This window comes from Eretmochelys imbricata, chromosome 12, assembly GCF_965152235.1.
Source record: "Eretmochelys imbricata isolate rEreImb1 chromosome 12, rEreImb1.hap1, whole genome shotgun sequence".
Lineage (NCBI taxonomy): Eukaryota > Metazoa > Chordata > Testudines > Cheloniidae > Eretmochelys > Eretmochelys imbricata.
The window spans coordinates 2,889,154-2,914,816 of NC_135583.1; the positions used below are offsets into that span (position 1 = coordinate 2,889,154).

General features: G+C 46.7%; 1 protein-coding gene across 2 annotated transcripts; it reads right to left on the reverse strand.

Annotated features, from left to right (window-relative positions):
* On the reverse strand, positions 1 to 25,243 carry GOT2 (glutamic-oxaloacetic transaminase 2). 2 transcript variants are annotated; one of them, XM_077830834.1, is made up of 11 exons: positions 25,114 to 25,231; positions 20,707 to 20,821; positions 15,912 to 16,068; positions 14,109 to 14,237; positions 13,334 to 13,393; positions 13,021 to 13,182; positions 12,211 to 12,315; positions 7,587 to 7,737; positions 7,063 to 7,228; positions 5,570 to 5,720; positions 1 to 3,263 (listed from the first exon to the last, which is right to left on the reverse strand). In XM_077830834.1, exons 3-11 carry the CDS (start codon positions 16,044 to 16,046, stop codon positions 3,141 to 3,143), a joined length of 1,182 nt encoding a protein of 393 aa, XP_077686960.1. In that variant the 5' UTR covers positions 16,047 to 16,068; positions 20,707 to 20,821; positions 25,114 to 25,231; the 3' UTR covers positions 1 to 3,140. The 2 variants fall into 2 exon arrangements, with proteins under 2 accessions (XP_077686960.1, XP_077686959.1); XM_077830833.1 differs by lacking the exon at positions 20,707 to 20,821 and having other exon boundaries at positions 25,114 to 25,243.
* Positions 25,244 to 25,663: the final 420 nt, after the last annotated feature.

The window sequence follows — 25,663 nt, forward strand, 5'->3', positions numbered from 1 at the left end:
TTGTGAGCCTAGACGGACTGTTTGTAATTGGCAACAGAAAAAAATGTCAATGAAGGTGTTACAGACTTATTCAGAGAAACATGGATACACTCCAGCTGTAACAGTTTTATCGTAACAGAGAACAGGCTGCATAAAGGCCTAAATGACTAGCCCATGGCAGACGGCTTGCCTAGAGAGGTGAAGTTCAGAGCTGGAAGCACACACAAGCTTAGAACCACAGCACAAAAAAGTAATTCCCTAACCAGATGCACATGAGAATCAGAGAGAAGTGAAGGCTTTGGGCAGGTGGCTTCAGTAACTCCCATGCAGGAGGACATCTATATCACCACTGCCATTAAAGTGCAATTGACTTCTCTTTACCTGGGACAGGCTAGAATCCTCCTTTACTTCTGGGTATAGAGGTGGTGGCTTAGGGTAGACCAGGGTATTCTCAGCTGTTCGGGATGGAACAGTGGTAGGAAGGAACTACAGAAGTGACAGCTGCCTGTCAATCAGCAAAAAGCCCTCTAGGGACTAAAACAGGAAAGATCCCCATGGACAGTTATAAGAGAGATGGAGCCAATCTGGGAGTGAGTAGGAAAAAAAGAAAAAACACATGGGGATCAGAGGGGGCAGCAGTACCTTGCAGGTGTCCTCATGTATGCTCACATTCAGGCCTCTACCTTCAGCAACGGAGAACTTCATGCAGCCAGACACAACGGAAACACTTCATTGTTGTGTTTGCTTTAAGGCCTGCTGAGCTCTTAAAACCAATTTCCATTCAAACTGTTCCAATTACTTTTTAAATAAGTGAACTGGAGTTTTAGCCATGTAACTCTTTCTCAAATCAATGGGAAGCCATGGGCTTTAAGCATAGCCCAAGAGATTTGAATGCAGCCTCAACCTCTAAAATTGGGGTGTATGGGGGGAGAACTATGGAAACCCAGCTTATTGGTTATAAGATGACATACACTGTGGAAGAAGAGACAAAATGGGGAGGGGCTCAGCCTTAAGAGTTGGCTTCATCTGACAAACAGTGGAAAGCCAGAATTGATCAATATGGCTTCAGTGGTGTGCAGGAGAGTCTATTCAGGATTAAATATCAAAGTCCACTTCCACTCTGAAGAGTGACTGTGAAAGAAGAGACATCATGGGGTTCCATGTTTATTGATCAGTTGCTAAGAGACAACTCTTAGTTTACAAGGAAAGAGGTTTTTGTTTTTGTTTTTTTAAAATGAGCTGTCCTTCAGAATGGAATCTTTCCTTCCTGTATATGACCATGAGTGCTGAGAGTTCAGTTTAAGTATACTCTCCCGACACCTGGGCACAACCCCCGTGCTTTCAGGAGGTTACACAGGTATAACTAAGTCTCAAACCCAGGCCAGTTAGGGCTGTTGATGCACAAGGAATTGAAGTCAGCCTTCTCTCTCTCTCTCTCTCAGCTCTGGAGGAACAGCAGCAATTTCAGATTCTTAACAGCTAAGACTGGTTGTCTCTCTAGCAGCAGGGATAGGAGAGTACACACCACGATCAGGTCAGGCAAAAGAAGGGGCCATTTTTCAGAGCAGAATCTTAGCGTAGGAGGAATCACTCTACTTCTGTGCGAATGGCACTTGGGGAGGCGTGGGAGGGGGAGAACGAAGCAAGCCATGTTTCCAAACAAGATTAAAGTGAGACACGACAACCCCAGAGAGGCACTGATCTATCTTACACGCCCTAACAGCACCACTCCTTTTTCTGAAGGGAGATGAGATTCCTGACTGGAAAGAAAAGCCAGGAATTATTCAGGCTTTGATATCACGAGTTCCCTAAAGCTTTTCCGTTTTACTTGTTCAGAAGCAAATTCAGACCCTCTGTGTTATTTCTGCAATTGTTAGAGACAAAACCAACCCCCAGAAGTGGCATTCAGAGGCTTAGATTGTGACTGTGTAATCAGTATCCCTCATGCATGCGCTCTCTGGAAAGTGCTTTCTCCTTTCATGCTCCTATTGCTGCAAAGGTGGTATAGGCCCCTCATCGGTAGCACTCGGACAGGAAAGGAGGAAGCAATTTTAAAAATACGTTGGTGATGCAAGTCCACACAGGCTGAGGGTTAATCATCTGGCATCTCAAGCTGGTTTTCTAGGACATTTGATCAAAAGCTGTTTTTCAAGCAAGACTTGTATGCCATATTCACTCCCCCTACAACTACCAATCTGGAGGAGCAGCATGGGCGATGGGTAGAACAGGCCGGGGAGGCTTAACCTCCCCTAGTGCAGCTGCTGCTGGCGGACGCCGCCGGTTGTGGGTTTCATGGTGGAAATTTGTGCTTATTATGCACAAACTGCACTACACACGCCAGCCCGGGGCTCTTCCAAGCAGGTTGGGTGGGGGGGCTCAGGGCTCCAGCCACCAGGGGAGAAGTGGGTGGCAGCGGAAGGGGCAGAGCTAGGGACTAGGCTCCCTGAATAGGGGCTCCACCCACTGCCCATGAGGAGCAGACTCTAAAAACCTTCAATTACATACAGAGTTTTCAGCTTCAGTGACCTTCCTCGAATGACGGGAGCAAAACAAGCAGACATGCTGTACAAATGGACAATTGGGCTGCAGTGGCTCACACAGCTCAAGCTTTTGCTCTACCCCCACCACAATGTGTAAGGACAGGTTTCCCTGTTTACATGAATGCAGTGATGCTTTACTTGATCTCCTTTCAGAGTGGGAAGACAGGGTCTTGATCCTGTTCTAGCTCATTTAAAAACAGTAACTGAACTAGGTTATGAAGCCTTCTCCCCTCCCAAGTAAGGGATGGGCACAGAGACGCCACTTGGCGCCCAGTGCTCTTGGTCCAAGTTCTATCATTCTACATGCAGTAGTTCTGCCAAGACATTTAAAGCCTGAAGGGTGCCTGTGTAGGGGAGAGGGTGCATAACACAAGAAGATACTTCTGAAGAGAGGAGCAGAAACCAGTGACATCCCTGTCAGAGAGGGCAGGTGGCTTTGGCTACGATGTGTTGATGCCGCTAGCTGAGGCCTTGTACATGAGATACATTAAATGACAGAGTCAAGTGCTGTGGTTGAAAGTAAATATTCCGCTTGCCCCAAGGACCCAAATGCACTTCCCCTTCCTCTTGCATCAGAAAGTCCAAAGACCATTGAAGGGAAGGCCGTCTGCTCCACCACATTTACTTGCTGACCTGGTGTACTGCATGAGCTAGGTAACCCACGTTACCAGATGTGACCCCTGCCACGGAGATCCGGCCATCTTTTGTCATGTATATGGAGAACTCCTTGGTTAGTTGCTCCACCTAAGGGGAAAAAACAAAAAAAAGTTCTTAGTTCTGGGTGTCCAAACTTCACCTGACTGAAGGGCTGCTTTGGCAGCTTGCCAGGGCCTCAAGTCACAATCAGTTTGCCTAAAATGAAGGTGTAGCCCATGGAGACTGAATCCCAGCATGCAGTGCTCCATCCTGATTCTAGCAGTAGATAGGTAGAGACTCAGCACTGCATGTTGGGAATTGTAGTTTATATGAGAGTAGGTGGCTTCCCCAGGTCACATCACAGATCTCTGAGCTGCACTAGGCCTGCAAACTGTTCTTTGGCCAGCCCTGAAACCTACTCACTAGCACTGTGGCACATAAGAATGGCCGTATTGGGTCAGACCAAAGGTGCATCCAGCCCAGTATCCTGGCCATTATCTTTGAAAACTCATGGCGATCAGGGGAGGTCCCGGAGGACTGAAAAAAAACTAATGTAGTGCCCATCTTTAAAAAAGGGAAGGAGGAGGATCCAGGGAACTACAGGCCAGTCAGCCTCACCTCAGTCCCTGGAAAAATCATGGAGCAGGTTCTCAAGGAATCAATTCTGAAGCACTTAGAGGAGGGAAAGTGATCAGGAACAGTCAGCAAGGATTCACCAAGGGCAAGTCATGCCTAATTAATCTAATTGCTTTCTATTACGAGATAACTGGCTCTGTGGATGAGGGGAAAGCAGTGGACATGTTGTTCCTTGACTTTAGCAAAGCTTTTGACACGGTCTCCCACAGTATTCTTGCGAGCAAGTTAAAGAAGTATGGGCTGGATGAATGAACTATAAGGTGGATAGAAAGCTGGCTAGATCGTTGGGCTCAACGGGTAGCGATCAAAGGCTCCATGTCTAGTTGGCAGCCAGTATCGAGTGGAGTACCCCAAGGGTCAGTCCTCGGGCTGGTTTTGTTCAATATCTTCATAAATGATCTGGAGGATGGTGTGGATTGCACCCTCAGCAAGTTTGCAGAGGTCAGTAAAGTGGGAGGAGAGGTAGATACGCTGGAGGGTAGGGATAGGATACAGAGGGACCTAGAGAAATTAGAGAATTGGGCCAAAAGAAATCTGATGAGGTTCAACAAGGACAAGTGCAGAGTCCTGCACTTAGGACGGAAGAATCCCATGCACCGCTACAGACTAGGGACCGAATGGCTCGGCAACAGTCCTGCAGAAAAGGACCTAGGGGTTACAGTGGACGAGAAGCTGGATATGAATCAACAGTGTGGCCTTGTTGCCAAGAAGGCCAATGGCATTTTGGGCTGTATAAGTAGGGGCATTGCCAGTAGATCGAGGGACATGATTGTTCCCCTCTATTTGACTTTGGTGAGGCCTCATCTGGAGTACTGTGTCCAGTTTTGGGCCCCATGCTACAAGAAGGATGTGGAAAAATTGGAAAGAGTCCAGCGGAGGGCAACAAAAATGATTAGGGGACTGGAACACATGACTTATGAGGAGAGGCTGAGGGAACTGGGATTGTTTAGTCTGCGGAAGAGAAGAATGAGGGGGGATTTGATAGCTGCTTTCAACTACCTGAAAGGGGGTTCCAAAGAGGATGGATCTAGACTGTTCTCAGTGGTACTAGATGGCAGAACAAGGAGTAATGGTCTCAAGTAGCAGTGGGGGAGGTTTAGGTTGGATATTAGAAAAAACTTTTTCACTAGGAGGGTGGTGAAACACTGGAATGCGTTATCTAGGGAGGTGGGGGAATCTCTTTCCTTAGAGGTTTTTAAGGTGAGGCTTGACAAAGCCCTGGCTGGGCTGATTTAGTTGGGGACTGGTCCTGCTTTGAGAAGGGGGTGGGACTAAATGACCTCCTGAGGTCCCTTCCAACCCTGATATTCTATGATCCTATGATAATTCTATGTTTTCCCTAATGCAGCCACTAGCAACCCAGAAGGGACCAACTTCTTTTTCAATGAGAGGACAAGCTGCTCCTTCAAGGCAATGCACTGAGCAGACCAGCATGCAGCCAGCAGGAGTCTCACACACACAGAGCAATCCAACAGGACTGGAATTTCTCCTGCAAACTGCCTTAGGGCAACCTGCTTAGGTCCTACTGGGATTCCCCCAAGGAGACTACATGAAAGTCAGGTACATCTTATCAGTTTAATTTAACACTGACCTGAGACATACTTAGAAAGAAAAAGCCAATGCTAAAGTGGGAGATTATTTCGTCATCAGCTCCCCCGACCTGCCCACGAACAGCATGTGTTCCATAAGCCCAGCCTGCCGTGGATATCCATGTGCTTCCTGTTCCCTCAAGTCCAGGGGAATTGTTTTTCAAGCAGATTCTTGAGAATCGCACTTACCTGTTCAGGTTTCAGCCCTGTGTAACAGAACATGCCGATCTGGTCAGTGATGTGTTGCCAGTTGTGGGAGGAGCCTTCTTTCTTGAGGTTGGCCACCAGTTGGTTGCGCATGTCAATGATTCGGTTAGCCATCCCCTTCACCTCTTCCAGCCTGCAGTAGGAGCAACAGGAAGGAGATGCATGGACATCAGATTCAGACAAAGGTGAGGCAGGACAACAACAGAGATTAGCATGCAGTTGACTACCCAAGGAAACACCTCTAAACCTTCCCTCTTCACAATTCACACTGGGCACCAACCTGAGATGCTGAAGTGAAGTTATGCACTGCTGCTTGAAACTGGTCATGCACACATTCAACTGAGAGTGCTACAGGCAAAAGATCACTTTGGTGGCTTCAGTTAAAGAGGCAGAGCAAGCCTAGTGTTTTAGTTCAGTGTGGGAAGTTGAGTCCACACTGCTTTAGGAGCTGCCTCTCTCTCCTGTGATCAGAAGATGGGAGCTCTTTATTAACCCAGATTATGCACAGTGAGTGTGATATGGACTCCAATCAGAGGGGACCAGGGTGAGATCACCATACTCACAGGTTTCAGAGTAACAGCCGTGTTAGTCTGTATTCGCAAAAAGAAAAGGAGTCCTTGTGGCACCTTAGAGACTAACCAATTTATTTGAGCATGAGCTTTCGTGATTAGTCTCTAAGGTGCCACAAGGACTCCTTTTCTTTTTGCATACTCACAGGGTTTCCCATTGCAGAGGGTTGATTGTTAAGCACACTCGAGCCATGGAGTTTAAATATCAAGGGGCTCATCATGAACAGAAATATTTCTGATGCCATCCAGGACAACGTCCAGTTCTACAGACCTTACTGATCAGTCCACCTGTTCAAACAGCACTGCTAGGGTCTATGTTTGGAGCAGCAGCAGCGGGAAGTCAGCATAGTCAGAGGAAGGAGAGTATGCTGTATTTAAAGGAACTCCCCTCCTGGAAGAGCTGGACTATACACTGGCATCTCCCCTGCAGCTCTAGGTAAAGAGGTGTAAGTAGCTTTTCTGTCTCTTTGCTCGCTATCAGCTTGGTGCCAGAGCTCCCTGGCATTGTTACTGCAACAGAGGAGACCCATGCAGGGAAGCACCTTGACAAGCGTATTTGACTGGGAGTCTTGAGGGGCAGTGTTCAGTCGGAACTACATTTCATTTTAACAACAGTCACTGAGCAGGCATGGTGGGAGACTGTGCCCTGTTTAGAAGTTTCCCTCAAGGGTAAGCCTCTTGAATTTCCCCCTTCTTTGGCTGATGACGCCCCATTGTGGCTGACGGGATGGGTCACCCTAAAGTACCCTCCACTGGGGTTTCATTCCTTTGTGCTCCCTATCTACAATGGAGAAGCTGGTTTAGCCTGACTTTTTCAGTACTTTGTCCTGAATAATTCCTATGCAGCACCTGTCTCATCATGAGCAGACTAGAAGCAAACAGTCTTCTGAAGGAGAGTTGCCTTACCATTCCTTCCGCAGGTCAGGACTCGTCAGGATGGTGGAGGCAATACGAGCTCCATTGATGGGGGGGTTTGAATACATGGGGCGGATCAGGATCTTCAGCTGGGATTCCACCCTCTTGGCCTCATCCACATCCTTGCAGATCACTGAGAAGGCACCCACACGCTCCCCTGAAACACAGTCCAAGTTAGATGATACCCATCCTACCACAACAGACAATGTTGTAGGCCTCCAGCATTTGGATTAGACTTGCCCTGGGACACCACAGCAGTCCCCATTTGCAGAAGGGACATCACAGATAGAGTAGCATGAGCTTCCCCAGTACCCCAGCTCTGACCAGATCTCCCTTCTGTGCCAAAGGGGAGTGCCTCTAGGAGGCGAAAGGTCATGGATCTGGTAGGCATCCACCAGAAGGTAGGGATTTTTGGTCACTCATGGTGCAGGTGGCTTTCACATCTGCAATCTGCAAGTGAAAGGCTCCATATCTCATCATTAACCTCTGAGCCATCTTCCTTTCCCACTGCTTACCATAAAGGCCCATGTTCTTGGCATAGGACTGGGACAGAACAACATTAATGCCTTGCTCAATAAAATGACGCACAGCCCAGGAGTCCCGGTTTATGTCCCCGCTGGCAAAGCCCTGGTACGCCATGTCAAAGAATGCAAAGAGATTTCTTTTCTGCAAGGGAAAACAAAGATTCAATCACCCACCCTTCTAATGGCTGAATGTCCAGGGTCACCTATGAGCTGTAGGAATTAAGTCAGCAGCGTTACTAGATATTTATGCAGGGCCTCCCCCATATGTTACTGCACCAGCTGTGGGCCATTTCCACAACCACCAGGGCTCCTGGCTACTAAAAGGCAGCACGAAGTGGCACGCATAGTCACACATTATGGAGCACATACCAGTGCATTTGCATTCAAGGTGTGTACACACTAATCTTTGAGCTAAATACTTTGAGAACTGTGTGTCTGAAGGGAAGATTCATCATGTTAACCCCAGAGTATGTGACAGTTAGTCAGGTTGGTTGGCATCCTCCTGTCCCCCATCACTTCCTCTGTCCAATGGCCAAGATGGCACTAACATTTAGCTGGGTTCAGTGTTTTAGTCTTCTGACCCCTTCCATGACAAACATATTAATGCCCTAATGCTTTAACACAACTTAATAAGCCAACATCACTGGGTTCCCTTCTTCAATTCAGGAACCAAGCAATCATTTAGTAGCAGAGCAGTGTCACCCTCAGCAAATCCTTATTGAAGTAGGAGTCTTTGGCCCTGGTTTACTAGAAACTGTTTCCAGTGCCACTGAGCCACAGATATATGCCATAGGCCAGGGTTGGCCAACTGGAGCCACATGCAGCTCTTCAGAAGTTAATATGCGGCTCCTTGTATAGGCACCGACTCCGGGGCTGGAGCCACAGGTGCCAACTTTCCAATCTGCCAGGGGGTGCTCACTGCTCAACCCCTGGCTCTGCCACAGGCCCTGCCCCCACTCCACCCCACTCCTTCCTGCCCCCTCCCCCTCGCCTCCTGCATGCCACGAAACAGCTGATTGGAAGGTGTGGGGAGAGAGGGGGAGGCGCTGATTGGTGGGGCTGCTGGTGGGTGGGAGGCACTGGGAGCAGGGGTGGGGGAGGTGATGGGGGGCTGCTGACGTATTACTGTGGCTTTTTGGCAATGTACATTGGTAAATACTGGCTCCTTCTCAGGCTTAGGTTGGCCACCCCTGCCATGGGCCTTAATATAAAAGGTATTTTTGGGGAGGGGGGAGAGAGACATTCTTCCTTGGCAGCTGGTCTCTGAAGTCTCAGATCTACAGATCTCCTGTTGTCGGCCACAAAAGTTTAGCTTCCTAATTTGAATCCCAAGTTTCAGCCTTCATTCTACTAGCCAATGTGTTGGACAAGATTCCTTTCAGGAATAGGAAAACCTACTTCAGCTAAAGAGATTGCCCTTTAAGTTGCTCGATAAAGAATGACGGTATCAAAGTAACACTCTATTCATCAACTCTGCTGTGTGTATTCAAACTCATCTCTGCTTGGTTTAGTGAAGTCTGTTCCTGGACATTCTATAACAGATTTAAAAGTAGCTATACTTGAATTAAAAAAAACTTCAGAAACAGACTTCAAAGAGAAACTGCAGAACTAAAATTCATTTGCAAATTTAACACCATTAATTTGGGCTTGAATAGGGACTAGGAGTGGCTGGCTCATTACAAAAGCAGCTTTGCCTCTCCTGGAATTGACACCTCCTTATTAATTATTGGGAGTGGACTACATCCACCCTGATCAAATTGGCCCAATCAACACTGGTTCTCCAGTTGTGAAGTAACTCCCTTCTCTTCATGTGTCAGTATATAATGCCTGCATCTGTAATTTTCACTCCATGCATCTGAAGTGGTTTTTTACCCACGAAAACTTATGCCCAAATAAATCTGTTAGTCTTTAAGGTGCCACCAGACTCCTCGTTGTTCCTAAGGATGGAGATTCCACCACTCCCTAGGTAGCCCACTCTAGTGCTTCACCACCCTCCTAGTGTAATAGTGTTTCCTAATATCCAACCTAGACCTCCCCCACTGCAACTTGAGACCCTTGCTCCTTGTTCTGTCATCTGCCACCACTGAGAACAGCCGAGCTCCATCCTCTTTGGAACCCCCTTTCAGGTAGTTGAAGGCTGCTATCAAATCCCCCCTCACTCTTCTCTTCTGCAGATTAAACAATCCCAGTTCCCTCAGCCTCTCCTCATAAGTCATGTGCCCCAGCCCCCTAATCATTTTCGTTGCCCTCCGCTAGACTCTCTCCAATTTCTCTACGTCTGTAGTGGGGTGAACAAAACTGGACACAGTACTCCATGTGTGGCCTCACCAGTGCTAAACAGAGGGGAATAATCACTTCTCTCAATCTGCTGGCCATGCTCCTACTAATACAGCCCAATATGTCGTTGGCCTTCTTGGCAACGAGGGCACACTGCTGACTCATATCCAGCTTTTTGTCCACTGTAATCCGCACTCCTTTTCTGCGGAACTGCTGCTTAACCGGTTGGTCCCCAGCCTGTAGCGGTGCATGAGGTTCTTCCTTCCTAAGTGCAGGACTCTGCACTTGTCCCTAGATTCACAGATATTTAGGTCAGAAGGGACCATTATGATCATCTAGTCTGACCTCCTGCACAACGCAGGCCACAGAATTTCACCCACCACTCCTACAAAAAAACCTCACACCTATATCTGTGCTATTGAAGTCCTCAAATTGTAGTTTAAAGACCTCAAGGAGCAGAGAATCCTCCAGCAAGTGACCCGTGCCCCATGCTACAGAGGAAGGCGAAAAACCTCCAGGGCCTCTTCCAATCTGCCCTGGAGGAAAATTCCTTCCCGACCCCAAATATGGCGATCAGCTAAACCCTGAGCATATGGGCAAGATTCATCAGCCAGATACTACAGAAAATTCTTTCCCAGGTAACTTGGATCTTACCCCATCTAAAACCCATCACAGGCCATTGGGCCTATTTACCATGAATATTTAATTACCAAAACCATGTTATCCCATCATACCATCTCCTCCATAAACTTATCGAGTTTAATCTTAAAGCAAGATAGATCTTTTGCCCCCACTACTTCCCTCGGAAGGCTATTCCAAAACTTCACTCCTCTGATGGTTAGAAACCTTCGTCTAATTTCTAATCTAAATTTCCTAGTGGCCAGTTTATATCCATTTGTTCTTGTGTCCACATTGGTACTGAGTTTAAATAATTCCTCTCCCTCTCTGGTATTTATCCCTCTGATATATTTATAGAGAGCAATCATATCTCCCCTCAGCCTTCTTTTAGTTAGGCTAAACAAGCCAAGCTCCCTGAGTCTCCTTTCATAAGACAAGTTTTCCATTCCTCGGATCATCCTAGTAGCCCTTCTCTGTACCTGTTCCAGTTTGAATTCATCCTTCTTAAACATGGGAGACCAGAACTGCACACAGTACTCCAGGTGAGGTCTCACCAGTGCCTTATATAACGGTACTAAAACCTCCTTATCCCTACTGGAAATACCTCTCCTGATGCATCCCAAGACGACATTAGCTTTTTTCACAGCCATATCACATTGGCAGCTCATAGTCATCCTATGATCAACCAATACTCCAAGGTCCTTTTCCTCCTCCGTTACTTCTAGTTGATGCGTCCCTAGCTTATAACTAAAATTCTTGTTATTAATCCCTAAATGCATGACCTTACACTTCTCACTATTAAATTTCATCCTATTCCTATTACTCCAGTTTACAAGGTCATCCAGATCCTCCTGTAGGGTATCCCTGTCCTTCTCTAAATTAGCAATACCTCCCAGCTTTGTATCATCTGCAAACTTTAGTAGCACACTCCCACTTTTTGTGCCCAGGTCAGTAATAAAAAGATTAAATAAGATTGGTCCCAAAACCGATCCCTGAGGAACTCCACTGGTAACCTCCCTCCAACTTGACAGTTCACCTTTCAGTAGGACCCGTTGTAGTCTCCCCTTTAACCAATTCCCTATCCACCTTTCAATATTCCTATTGATGCCCATCTTATCCAATTTAACTAATAATTCCCCATGTGGCACCGTATCAAACGCCTTACTAAAATCTAAGTAAATTAGATCCACTGCATTTCCTTTATCTAAAAAATCTGTTACTTTCTCAAAGAAGGAGATCAGGTTGGTTTGGCACGATCTACCTTTTGTAAAACCATGTTGTATTTTGTCCCATTTACCATTGACTTCAATGTCCTTAACTACCTTCTCCTTCAAAATTTTTTCCAAGACCTTGCATACTACAGATGCAAGTCCCTGTTGAACCTCATCAGGTTTCTTTTGGTCCAATCCTCTCATTTGTCTAGGTCACTCTGGACCCTATCCCTACCCTCCAGCGTATTTCCATAGAATGCTGAGTGTTTGACCTGTGAGTATGTGATGTGAATTCTGCTTCTGCACCGTCCAATACACTTGGGCTCCCCTCTACTTTAGACAGGTAAGGTTGCCATCCAAGTTGACAAGGGACAAATGGGCCATTGCTCAATAGAGACCAAAGACTACATAACAAGACTTTGCTCTAAGAAAGTCTAGGAACGTGGCACAATGTCAAAAGTAGTATCAACACAGATATGACATACACACCAGGCCACCCCATAACTCACCTTCACCACAGCAGCCAGCTCCTTCCATTGCTCTGGTCGGGGATCCACACCAGTGGGGTTGTGAGCGCAAGCGTGGAAGAGAATGACACTCTGCTCGGGAATTTTCTAAAGAAGATGTTACAGAGAGTGACATGAGACAAGAGATGTTTAAAGCGATGTTTCTTCTTCAGCTGCCGATAACTAAGCCACAGGCAAGCAATGAGTTAGAAGGCACAGCAATATCAGAAATGAGGAGTAAGAGGCGAGTAGCAGTAAATCAACTTGTGCTCAAGAGTGAGAAATGGTTCTTAATCAGGGGGTACATCAACTCATCTAGATATTTATCTGGGGTTACAGCAGGCTACAAAAAAAGCACTAATTAAGTCCATACAAAATAAAATTTCATACAGACATTTCCGCTCTGTATACAATACACTGAAATGTAAGCACAGTATTTATATTCCAATGGATTTATTTTTATAATTAAACGGCAAAAATGAGAAAGTCAGTAATTTTGCACAGTAATAGTGTACTGTGACACTTTTGTATTTTTTGTATTTTTATGTCGGATTGTGTAAGCAAGTAGTTTTTAACTGAAGTGAAACTTGGGGTACACAAGACAAATCAGACTTTTGAAAGGGGTACAGCAGTCTGGAAAGGTTGAGAACTGCTGCTTTAGAGGTTCAAATGACTACTAGAAATTGCAACTACAGGATGAGGGAGCTGCTCAGAGGCCTGAGATTCAGGCTCAGCCTAGAAGATAAGTAAGTAGGGTCATGAGACTACCAACACTACCTTCCCCCTTTGCTCCCATCTCAACAGTCAACTCACAGAAATGTCATCCAAGGCTCCAGTGAAGTCAAAGCCGCAAGTCTTGGGATCATAGTAGCGATAGGCATGCAGCTGCATGCCAGCATCCCTAAAAATGGGGGTGTGGTTGCCCCAGGATGGTTTGGGCAGGTACACGTCACGGCTGTACTTGAAGAATCGTTGCTACAGCAGACAGAGAGAGCAAGTTCAACTGGTGTATTCCATTACTGCACATAGGAAAGTCAGTCTCCCAGCAGTAAGAAGTTTAAATCAATGCATGAGCTTCAGCCACAGATGTCCCCTCTCCTCCCATCACCATTTCTCAGGGACTCACCAAGAAACTGGCTCCAACTCTTAGAGACCCAGTCCCAGAAATCGTCTGTACGGTGACATACTATAAGGAAAAAGGATGCAAATGCGTAAGATGCCAAACTACTACACAAAAAATATCTATTCTTAACTCATCAATACCTAAATCCCGTTCAAGACAGCAAGTTAATTCTGCAGGCCTGAGAAGTTAAAAACAATGTTCCATGGATCTTTTACTCAATTTCAAATGGTAACTTACAATACAACCTGAGATTAAAAGTTAGCTAAACAGCAAGACATGGCTCTACACTAGTTGAAATACTGTCTCATCACAGGACTGGAAGCCAGGAATTGCTGAGCTCCACCTCCAGTTCTAACACTGTCTTCTTTGTGCCCTTGGACAAGGTCACTTCCCCTCTTAAGTGAGTTTTTCAGAAGTGCTCAGAGTTGCCTTCAATGGCAGCAGAGTTAGGCCAATGCCACGGTTAGACCAGAACACATCGTTCTATTCCTGGCTGGATGACCATGGGCAAGGCATGCAGGCTTTGTTGTCTCAGTTCTCTCCTCTAAAATGGGGACAACGATATTGACCTCCGTTGTAAAGCACTCTGAGATGTGCCGAGGCAATGCACTGCAAGAGCTAGAAGTATTATCCGTTGCTCTTTAAACACTCTGCAAGAGAAATGTCGGTTCGTGGTTATGGAATTCTTTTGTTGACAAGTACAAAGCTTACAGGGTGGCCTGTTAGAACAACCCTACTTGTACAGTATTTTAGTCCAGTCTTCCACCTAGCTCTTTACCCGGCCATTCTTGATAACCTCATTGGTGTCACCCAGTGCCAGCTCAGCTGATGCCTTATTGAACTCCGCCAGCCCTGCAATGGGTAAGTACTCCTTGTCCATCTTCTTAGCAGCTATCTGGGCCTCCGCCTAAGAAAGGAACACACATGTTCAGTTTCTGCGAACGTGCTACAGGCTCCCTAAGGCTCTGCCAGAGGTAATATATATTAATAAGTTTCCTTCGCTTAGCACTCATTACAATGGTAAGGTACCACCCAAGAATATAAACTGGCCATCAAGTTTAGGCTTGAAATTAGGTCAAGGTTTCTAACTATCAGAGGAGTGAAGTTCTGGAACAGCCTTCCAAGAGGAGCAGTGGGGCCAAAAACCTAACTGTCTTCAAGACTGAGCTTCATAAGTTTATGGAGGGGATGGCATGATGAGACTGCCTACAATGGCATGTAGCCAATCTGTGACTGCTTGCAGTCAGTATCTCCAATGGCGGGACGGGACACTAGATGGGGAGAGCTCTGAGTTACTACAGAGAATTCTTTCCCAGGTGTCTGCCTAATGGTCTAACTGATGGCCATATTTGGGATCAGGAAGGAATTTTCCTTCAGGTCAGATTGGCAGAGACCCTGGGGGTTTTCACCTTCCTCTGCAATGTGGCACGAGTTACTTGCAGGTTTAAATGAGTGTAAATGGTGGACTCTCTGTAACTTGAAGCCTTTAAACCATGATTTGAGGACTTCAGTAACTCAGCCAGAGATTAGGGGCCTATTACAGGAGTTGGTGGGTGAGATTTTGTGGCCTGAAATGTGCAGGAGGTCAGACTAGATGATCATAGAATATCAGGGTTGGAAGGGACCCCAGGAGGTCATCTAGTCCAACCACCCTGCTCAAAGCAGGACCAATCCCCAATTTTTTCCCCAGATCCCTAAATGGCCCCCTCAAGGATTGAACTCACAACCCTGGGTTTAGCAAGCCAATGCTCAAACCACTGAGCTATCCCTCCCCCTGTCCACATGCCACACAGGTCAGATAGTAGCAGAAGAACAATGGATTTCAACCACATTCTCCTTAGCACATTCATCCCACCTAATGCAAAGACACCTGTATTGTGTCCAGAGTCTATTAAACGGTAGGAATGGAGATGAGCATTTGGGAGGGGAACATACCAGTAGACCCAGAACAGAGGGACAGTCATTGCCAAGGCTCAGATGCCTGGAGAAAATTTCCCTCAGAGAGGCTGATTTCAATGAGTTTGACAATACAGATCTGTGTCCAATTTCCCTGTCCAGAATTTCAGATTGGATTAGAGAGAAGCCAGTAAGATTCAGTGGAATTTATGAGACTGCCCCTTATTAGATTAGCATCAGCTCTTTCTCACTGACACAGCATGGTTTAGGGAAGGGCTCTTTGCATCAGTCTTGTTTTCAAAAAAAAAAAAAAATCTTAAAAGTTTAAGAGATCCAGGCAGCATGATCCCCAAGGGGGAGCCCAGAGCCTAGTCTGACATCATGGAAGTCATAGGCAAGATTTGTTATTTACTTCAACGGGAGCAGGATTTGATCCTAGAGAAGTATTTTAGTTCTTCCTTCAGATGTCAGTCAACTTGATCCAACAGAGTCATTTTCCAGACCACCCTAGTGCTGGCAATAGGAACTCACACTAACCCCATCTGCCAAATGTTTGTTTAGAAGCAAAGTCTTTCTTATGGATCAATCTCTGAGACCTTCTTCACCCCACAGACTCCTGGCTACAGTACTTCATATCACGTGATGCTTGGATTTTACCCCCTATACCACCTGGTGCTAGGCTTACTTTGCGAACGCTGTTCAGGACATATGGCTTCCCGTTATCGTCCCGGTACGCCCCAACACCCAGGTTCATCTTCTTAGCATTGGTGTCTCGTTTAAAGGCTTCAGTCACCCCCAAAATAGGATCAGGGGGTCCCATCTCCACATGAGACCACCAGGAGCTGCAACAAGGAATAGAAGTGGGAGGATTAGGGTTATGAACAGAAGGAAATGGTCCGTGGCCTATTGCTGTTCGTTATATCCTGGCCTATGGGCCAACTGTAACAGGATCTCTTTGGCACTAGTATCATCATACTTATACCCTCACTCCATTCATTTTTTGCCATTGTCTTTTGAACCTTTTGGTGTTTAAAATAAAATTAACGAGTCTCCCTCCTGTAGAGGGCATCATTGATGTTCCCTGGGGCACGCCAACGAGTCCCCTTCCCGTAGAGGGTATTGTTGACGGATTCTGGGGCAACTCATATGACACTGTATTCCAGCTTCCTGAAACCCACTTCAGCGGCACTTCAGGGGAGACTGACTGAACACCCTTGTGCTCAGTCTACTGCAGCACACACCCTGGTGCTCAGTACCTGGCGATGCAGCCTTCGCCTCCAGTGATCCCTGCACCCCAAAAACCTTGGCCACAAACACAGTCCCGTTCAGTCCTCTTGTCTGTGCATCCTATACTTGGTTCATATTAAGAAGGGGTGTGAAGAGGTGTCTCGGGGAGTCCCAAACCAAGGTGCATGCTAGAGGTGGTAAGTAAAAGGGTCCTCACCTCTATCTCTGGTTGTGAGAAACTCTCCGAGGATTCCCGATCACACCCTGCTTGCTGTGCCAATCTGTTAAGCAAGAAGATTTTTTCCCCCAAGAATCAGACTGCATAGGCAAATACTGAAGGAGGATTTATTTATGGCACCGGGAAGACTGGTAAACAGCTTTGAAAGTATGGTGTTACAGTGACTAGTTATATACATTTTCTTATTAATTTATTTGCATTTATTTGTACTTACAGAGACATTGTTACAAAGAAAGAGAGAACTCTTAACAAAGATAATAATAGGAACATACATACCTATAGAAACCATCCTGATTACATAAATTATCTATGACTACCTTGAGGGGGGAGAGGCGGGCTGGGGTGGGGCAGGAATGAGTACTTACAGATATCTGGGGGCCCTGGGGGTGGTCAGCATTGTCCTATCTTACCAATAAGCTGAGTTACTGGGTGGACATTTGAATATCTAAATTTTTACATATTGACAGAAACCACTGTCCTTGGGCCTCTAAAGCATTCCTGCTTGATCTGCGATTTTTGTCTTAGTTGTTAGCTAAATTTTACCTCTTGCCTGACACAGATATGGCATAAGCGCTGCTGCACTGCTGTCAAGCATCATCTGAGGGAAAAGCCAGCTTCTTTGTTGTAACTGAAAGGGTTCTGTATGAATGCAGCAATGCACTTTACCAGGGCATTTCCAAGACAGCAGGATAATTGTGTGACCTGGATACCTCAAGAAGTGACAATTTTAATCTGGACTCTAAATTCAAGAAGCCGTGTCTCTCCATTAAGCTGCATGCACAGCTAAAGACTGTACTCATCCCCCACTCCAGACTAAGAACTTTTATGGTGGCAGACGCAGTTAAGAGCACTGCTAATTAGAGTAATCCTGGAAACAAAACAATTTACGTTCCATTACATGCTCAAATCACAAGAGATCTGGAAAAACATTCAGACTTGCTTCAGCTAAGCAAACAGTTCCATCTCAATCCAGACTCTCTGTAAATCATTAATGGGTAGCAACTAAGGGGTCTGATGATTTTCAGATGTGCTGGGCAGCCAGAACTCCACTGGAGTCAATGGAAGCTGAGGATTTTCAGCACTAAAATTAATATAAGGCACTAAAAAGGCTGTAAACAGACAAAAACCACAGTTGCATTTTTTACGCTGTCCTAGATGCATCTTTAGTACTGTTCTGTGATGGTAGGCTCTTCAGGCCAGGGACCACTCCTACTTCTAACAAACTGGGAAAATCCTCAGTATGTTTTATGACTATTGTATAAAGTGACAGAGATAAATCACAGCTTCAGAAGAGTTAAGATAGCCCTCAACTGGTGGGAGAATTCACCTAGCTGGCTCTATCTCCGGGAAGCCTGGGATCAAGAGGAGACTTAATCCCTAAAAGAACTCTAGAAATAATGGGGGAGAATTTGCGGGGGGAGGGGAGGAGTTGAGATAGACTGGCCAGGATGTGTCACTGAAAAGGCTGGCAGTGTCAAAGATAGAGGGACCAGGCTGTAAGCAGCATAGGCTGTTTCCCCCAACTCAGAGATGGGGACTAAGCCTAACTCACCTGAGCTATCAATAAAGACATTAAGATTAGGTAAGGGAGTATGTGTGCAGGCCTGTTATTTTAAATGAATTTCTCTAAGCACTGTGTACCTTTTGGGAAAGTGTCATGCTTTATTTTACAAATTTATTTTGCATCTGAAGTAGTAGTGTTTTACCCATGAAAGCTTATGCCCAAATAAATCTGTTAGTTTTTAAGGTGCCACCAGACTCCTTGTTGTTTTTGTGGATATAGACTAACACGGCTACCCCCTGACACTTGACATGCTTTATTTTGAAGACACTGTTCCTGTATCACTGCAAACATGTTGTCACAGGCTCCCAAAGGGAAACCCTGGCAGGGTCCAACCACCCCCGTTAGACCCGCTGAATTAGTCACGTTTCTAGGTCCTGGTTTGAGAGAGGGCAAACTGGAGAAGGCCTGATCCCTCTGGGGGTACACTCAGAGACCCTGAGAAGGGACAGGGGTGCAACTAGCCCTGTAACCACCGCACCTAGCACAACAGAGTCAAAATCCTGATCACAGCTGCTGGACATTACCGTAATGTAAGTGTTTGAATAAAGAGTGCAGACCCTCATAATAAGCACAGACCGTGTGAATTTAGAAAGACCTCTCAACTCAATACTGTTACATTTAGCCCATAGAACTGCTCTGACTGGGTGTGGTGTGCAAAAATTCACATTCCATTGTGGAGAATTGCAGCTTTCTATAGCACTTGAATTCAAATGTGTTACACCACCCTTCATGGCCCTGAACGACATAAAAGGCACTGACAGGCTCTCACTTATCTTGCACCTGATCAGGGAGAATAAGTCAGTTTGCTGGCACTATCCCTTTTCTCCAGTGAATTATGATTTCAGGGTTTGATGGTCCAACTCTGACCTCTACACCAACGCAAGAGCTCTGTTTTCTTTCAGTGGGAGCTTTGCTCCCCAAAGAGTGCAGAACTAGTGCCTCAGAGAGCCCCCAGGGTTATTTTTTCTAGCAACCTGCTTTTATCTGCCCTACTGTCACTCCAAGGAAGAGGGAGAGCCCTCTTAATGTCAAGGACACACCAGACAGACTGTAAAAAAACAAAAACAAACAAAAAAAAACCCCTTGTTATTTCTGTTGGGCCACAGCTAACACACAGCTGCACTCAATGTCTGCAGGCAGTAGAGGTGACACAGAGAATGAAGCCTGGAATTTTTAACCTGCACCCTCAATTTGATGAGCAGGTACAGTTTTAATGAGAGTCCCCATCATGAACAGCAGGACTATTAAGGAGAATACCTCATGCAGCTCTGAGCCAGAGAACAATAGACCAACAATCTTTATACTGAGGGCTTATCATAAATATATATCTTCACCCCCCTACCCTAGGATCAGGTGGTTTGGGAAGTTTCTGGCAGAATGTGACAAGTGACAGGAGATTACCACTGAGAGGCAGTGAGATCATGGACAAGGTGCTGCACGGGGACTCAGGAGATCTGGGTTCTTTTCTTGCTCTGCCACTGACCTGTGATACACCAGGTCAGTCACTTCTCCTCTGTGCCTCCATTTCCTATCCCACCATTTGTCTTGTCTATTTAGATTGTAAGGTCTTTAAGACAGGGACTGTTACTGTGTGTGTATAGCACCTAACACAATGGAACCCAATCTCAGTTGAGCCCTCTGGCCACTACTATAATATAAATAGTTGTCTAGAAGGTCTATTTTTATGTGGCCCTCATCACCATAGCAATCCTTTATTAAAGTCCACTTCTCTATTGCTACTGGGAGGAGTATCTTGAAAGGATGTAAGGATGCATGTCAGCACAAGCCTTAGGGTCCTTAATTAGTTTTAAAATTGACAATATTTTTGTTTTGGAATTTATGGACGGTTGATTATAGAAGCTGTTTATATTTTAAGCGCGGTGTCAGCTGAGGGAGGAGGAAGAATCAATCATGTGTTTTGGATATTCATCCTCAGTTCATCTGCTTTAAAGGTGCGTATGAGCAGCCAGAGCTTTTAAAGCTACTTTATGTTATGCAGAATATTGTTTTGTGTTCCTTCAGAAGTGACTGTCTCTCCAAATAACTGGTAACTGCCCTGAACATGGTTTGTGGTGTTTCCACTTTACAAGAGAGCCATAAAAAAATTATCTGTACACTAGTGAACCTCCTGCGACACACACACACCCCTACCAATTTTTTAGATACTTAGATTGAGCTGAAAAAGCATAGGCTACTTTTGCAGGACCCTTGAAATTACATTTGAGATGGTGAAAGTCCTTTGTATTTTTACCGTGTCTTTTATTCAAGCAGCTTAAAGTGCTTTACATATTAAGGTCCCAAGCTTGGAAACACTTAAGCAGGTCAGTGAACTAAATGGGACTACTCATGTAGCTAAGAGTCTGCAGGATCAGGCACTAAGTAGCTAACCCTCAACACTCCTGTGATTTAAATACTTTCATTCCAAGACTGTTTTCACTGGCTCCAGATTACCTTTAGGGCTGATGATTTTCATGTTCATTCTCAGCCAAGGAATGAGTTTTTGGGTGAAGGCTGAAGAAAGTTTCTTCTATGGTTTATTGAATTTGGAAGGAGGGATATGATTCAGCTATTTAAAAGATAAATAGGTTATTTAAATGCAAAAAAAGAAAAGAATCCCCAAAAACAAAACAGAACAAAAAACCCAACTAACTACATTTCCTTTCAGAGTTCAAAGAAAAGGAGGACTTGTGGCACCTTAGAGACTAACAAATTTATCTGAGCACAAGCTTTTGTGAGCTTCAGCTCACTTCATACGATGAAATAAATTTGTTAGTCTCTAAGGTTCCACAAGTCCTCCTTTTCTTTTTGCAAATACAGACTAGCATGGCTGCTACTCTGAAACCTTTCAGAGTTCAGATTTTGCTTTTATCAAGGAGAAATGTCTGCTTTGCTTTCTAGGAGTGGCTGAAAACAGAAGTGAAATGTGTAATTTTCCTTGTCAGTTTCAGTGTACATCATGTGCTCTTATCTAACCAACTCTGGATAGCCACACATTTACAAACCCACTTACAGAGAGTTTTTGAACTCATGAGCCTCAAGAGGGGTCCCAGGCTCAAGATATCAGCAAACTCCTATACTTTTGTGGTAACTCACATCTAATATTTTAATATGTCATCTATGCACTGCACCATACCGAGTTTCAGAAAATTAAGAAAAGACAACGTTAGTCGTGCATTAAGGTAGAAATTTTAAATGGCTCAACACCTCAACCTCCATTCCAGCACTGGCTGCATTTCTATTAACCCTGAAGTGCCTTGGGATCCTTTAAGATGAAAGCAGATGTCAGATGTTACAAGTTCTTAAGAAATTGTGAATACCACCAGGGATACAAACTGTAAAGTGAAAAAAAGAGTTGTCTTCAGTCCCAGACTGTCTCTAACATGAGCATCTTCTCCGAGCCACAGCAGCCTCAGGAGTGGAGTTTGCTGACAGAGTCAGCAAAGCCTGGGTTCAGAAAGTACATTTACATTTGTGTAATTAATTATACAGAAACTCACAGAAGTCTCTCTTTAAGAGGGCCATTCCTCCTCTCTGAAGAGAGTCCTGTGAATATACAGCTACATCAAGCACCACAAATATCTATACTACCCTCAATTGCATAACCCCTGTCAATAAGAACCCCAAACAGGGTAGGTGGAACAAAGGTCACCCTTCTCCTGCAACCAACTGCGATTAGAAGATTAGAACGTACACCTTTTCAGCTGCCAATGGCCCACAGTGGCTATAAAAAGCCTTTCAGCCACTGAACCTGAAGAATTCATTCTTTCAATCAGCTGCAGCAAGCGCTTCCCCAGTCAGGGATATTTTAATAACTAGCTAAAGTCCAGTCATATGACAAGATGTAATAAATAAATTAAATGCCTGATGCAGTTATTTTGCATGTTAAGCCAATTTTATATTTCAGGGCCATTTGTTTTGTAGCTCTCAATCTATATACCAGTTTTAGAGATGCTATTCTTTACTAATAGCAACTGTAACACAATCAAATGACATTTTAAAGTAATGAAAGGAGCAAAACCAAATACTGCTAATCCCTACCTGACATCACTAATAGCTTTGATAAGGAGAGTTGCATAAAATAAGCAACGTTTACGAAACCTAGATGGCCTTCTGGTCATGGCAGCTTGTAACTAGTTAATAAATTAACAGGGAGAAAGGGGCATATCTGATATCTGCAGATCTTAATTTTTCAAATGGCATCTGGCATATCCAGCTCATTCCAAGAGGAAAAGACTTTTTAATAGCTAGCCACATAGATTAAAAAAAGAATATTAAAAAGCAGAGCTCAGTATAATAACTCTCCCCATGTCCCTTCAGCTTAGTTTATAGTCTAGTTAATTAGAGGCCTGCTCCACTGCATGCAACACCTGCACACAAGAGCAGCATAAAAGGCCAATTTCTCTCTTCAGGGTACCAGAAAACGTTGTTTTTGACGCTCTCCCTGAAGCCCCATCATGGTGTGGTATATAGATGACACCATACAAAAAGTAGTATGCAGTACAACACTAATGTTTCTTTTGTGTCCTCTAAGAGCCCAGTGAGGAAGCCTTGCTTTGCCACACTGACAAGAGCCACAGAACACCAAGCAGTGACCAGAAAATGAAGATTCCGTGAGAGCAGTCATTCCCCTCCCAAGGTCTGAGTGTGCTGCCTCTTAACTACTTTGAGTCCAAGCTTCTGGTGCTCCAGGATGGTCATGTGCGCAGCTCAGTGACCTCCAGTTGGCAGCACAAAATGCCATCATTAGATCAGTTTACGTTTTTAAGTGACAATCTGAAGAATTTCAGACTCTTGAAAAAGCTCTGGTTACACCTCATATCCTTACTACCTGTCCATTTCCTAAGAGGAGGGAGGTGTCTAGTGAAATCACAGACCAGGGACCTCCCAATTTCTTAGCCTGACTCACTGTCTTTTGAGTGATTCATTTATCCTGTCTGCCTCAGTTTCCTTACCATTTACATGTATAGTTAATGCAATTCAACTTTTTTTTAAAGTCACTTCCATCTAGGGTGACAAGACATCTCATTTTTAAAGAGACAGTCCTGTATTTAAGCCCTCCTGCAGGTGTTCTGACTTTTTTCTTAAAAAGGGGAAAATTCTGTTTCCCGCACAATCAGTACTGGTGATGAGCTCTGTAAAGACACAGACCAGGTTATCCCTCTTTCCATTGCCTGCGGCTGGAAGCAGCTCCCATCCTTTCCCACCTGCGCAGTGATGAAAGGCTGCTGCTGACCACATTCTGGTGTGAATCTTGGCAGAAATCTGGGGAGGGGGGCATGTGACCCCCCCCCCCATACACACACACACACATTGCCTCGGGGAAGACCAGGTACCAGGAAAGGCGAGTCCGTCCCCAGGACCCAGCCAGGCATGGCGCACAGAGAGAGGTCACCCCTCTGTGGGAGAGAGGTGTATGGGAGCATGTGTTTCACTTCTCCCCATGTGTGTGAGAGGGTAGGGGTGTGTGTCTCCCCCAGGTGAACCCTAAAGCCTTAAAGAAGGTCAATAAAAAGAATCCAACTACACAGTATTTCTTTTTAACAGGGACTCAGTCAACTTAGAATCAATTACAGAATATCAGGGTTGGAAGGGACCTTAGAAGATCATCTAGTTTAACCCTCTGCTCAAAGCAGAACCAATCCCCAATTTTTTGCCCCAGATCCCTAAATGGCCCCCTCAAGGATTGAAGTCTCAACCCTGGGTTTAGCAGGCCAATGCTCAAACCACTGAGCTATCCGTCCCCCCACTGATGTTAATCTGAATGTATGTACTGCATCGTTCTGATTGACTACCATTGACCTTGCTTGAATACGAGTAATTTTACTAGGTGTTCCATATTCAGTACAGGAAATATGGTCACCCTACTTCTGTCTGAACTTCCCTCTATTCTTGTTAGAGGTAACACCTAAGTGTCACTGTAACTGAGATGAGACACAAAAATAATCCCATGTACCCAGTACATGTACTCCGTACAGCTGCCAACACTTACTGCATGGCAGGTTTCATAACCTCCCCTCCCATTTGAGTGGCTGTTTTAATATTTTTCAGGCAGATGCGACTGCAATACCAGGCAGGCTCAGGGCCAGGTCACGACACGCTTTAGGAATCGCCCCGTCATGAGCGCGGGTGTTGCCAGGGTGTCCCCACCAAAGGGGACTGCAGGCCAGAGAGGAGACTAGCCAAGCCCGGAACGCAGGGGCAGAGCCAGGAGGGCAACACCAAGAGGCGGAGGCTGCAGCACCGGGAGCCAGCGCCCAGGGCCCCCATCCTGCCGGCGGCGGCACCCACCCTAGGGGGCCGGGGGGGGGGGGGGCGCAGGCCGAGCCACGTGTCCGGGCTCCCAGCCCTGCACTCGCTGCACACGGGGATTGTGCGCCTGGGGCCGGGCCAAGGCCCCCCGCCCCCAGGAGCACGGGGCCGCCCGCGCACTGAGCCCGGCAGCGGGGGGACGGGGCTCCTCCGCCCTCTAAACCTGCCCTCAAGGGCACAGGCGCGAGCACCGGCAGTTCGCGGGAGCCAATCACTGCGGTGGACGAGCACCACGCCCTCGTCACCTCAGCCAATCCGAGATGCCTTTCCCGACTCCGTCATCGCCCGCATCGCCAGCTCGGTCCGATACGGGCCGCGCCGAGGGACACGCTCCCTCGTAACGCGAAGAAATCATGGGGGAGGGGAACCGGCCGGGCTGCAGCGACACGACCCCCCTCCCCTCCCCAGCGCCTCGCTCGCGCTCCCAAACCAGCCGCGCGGCCCTGCCCGCGTCGGCGGAGCCACAGTCACGAGCTGCAGGTTCCGAGGCGGCCTGGGCGCCGCCGGCCCCGCTCCCGCGGGCGAGTCCCCGGCCGGGCTGCCCGTTACCTGGCTCTGGCCGCGCCGGGGGCCAGGCAGAGGCGGCGCGGGGCCGCGGCGGCGAGCAGGAGCCGGGCTGGCTGCAGCAGGGCCATGGCTGCGGCGGGAGCTGACGCTGGCTGGCCGCGGCTGCCCGGCGCCCCACGCCGCGCTGAGGAGAGGCCTCGCTCGGCCGGCCCGCGGAGAGGCGCCCGGCGAGCCCCCGCGCACGCGAGCGCCCCCGCGGGCCGGGCGGGCGGTGTGCAGGCGGGGCCGGCGCGGGGCGGGGCGGCTGCCCGGGGGAGAGGCCCGCGCGCAGGAGGCGCTGAGCGGCCCGCGCGGGTTGTAGTCGCGCTGAGCAATTCCCGCCGGACGGGGCCTTCCAGCGGGAGAAGATCAGAGCCCCCCAAGGCCCCCAGCGCCCCGGCGGGCGGGGGAGCCCCTCGTGTGCTGGTGGCAGGAAGCGCCAAGGGGACTCCAGGCTCCGCAGTGCGGAGTCTGAAGGACTCCCAGGAAAAATTAAAAGCTCAAGTACAGGGTCTGAAAAGGAAATGCAAAGCGTCCGGAGGCCTCCTGCCCG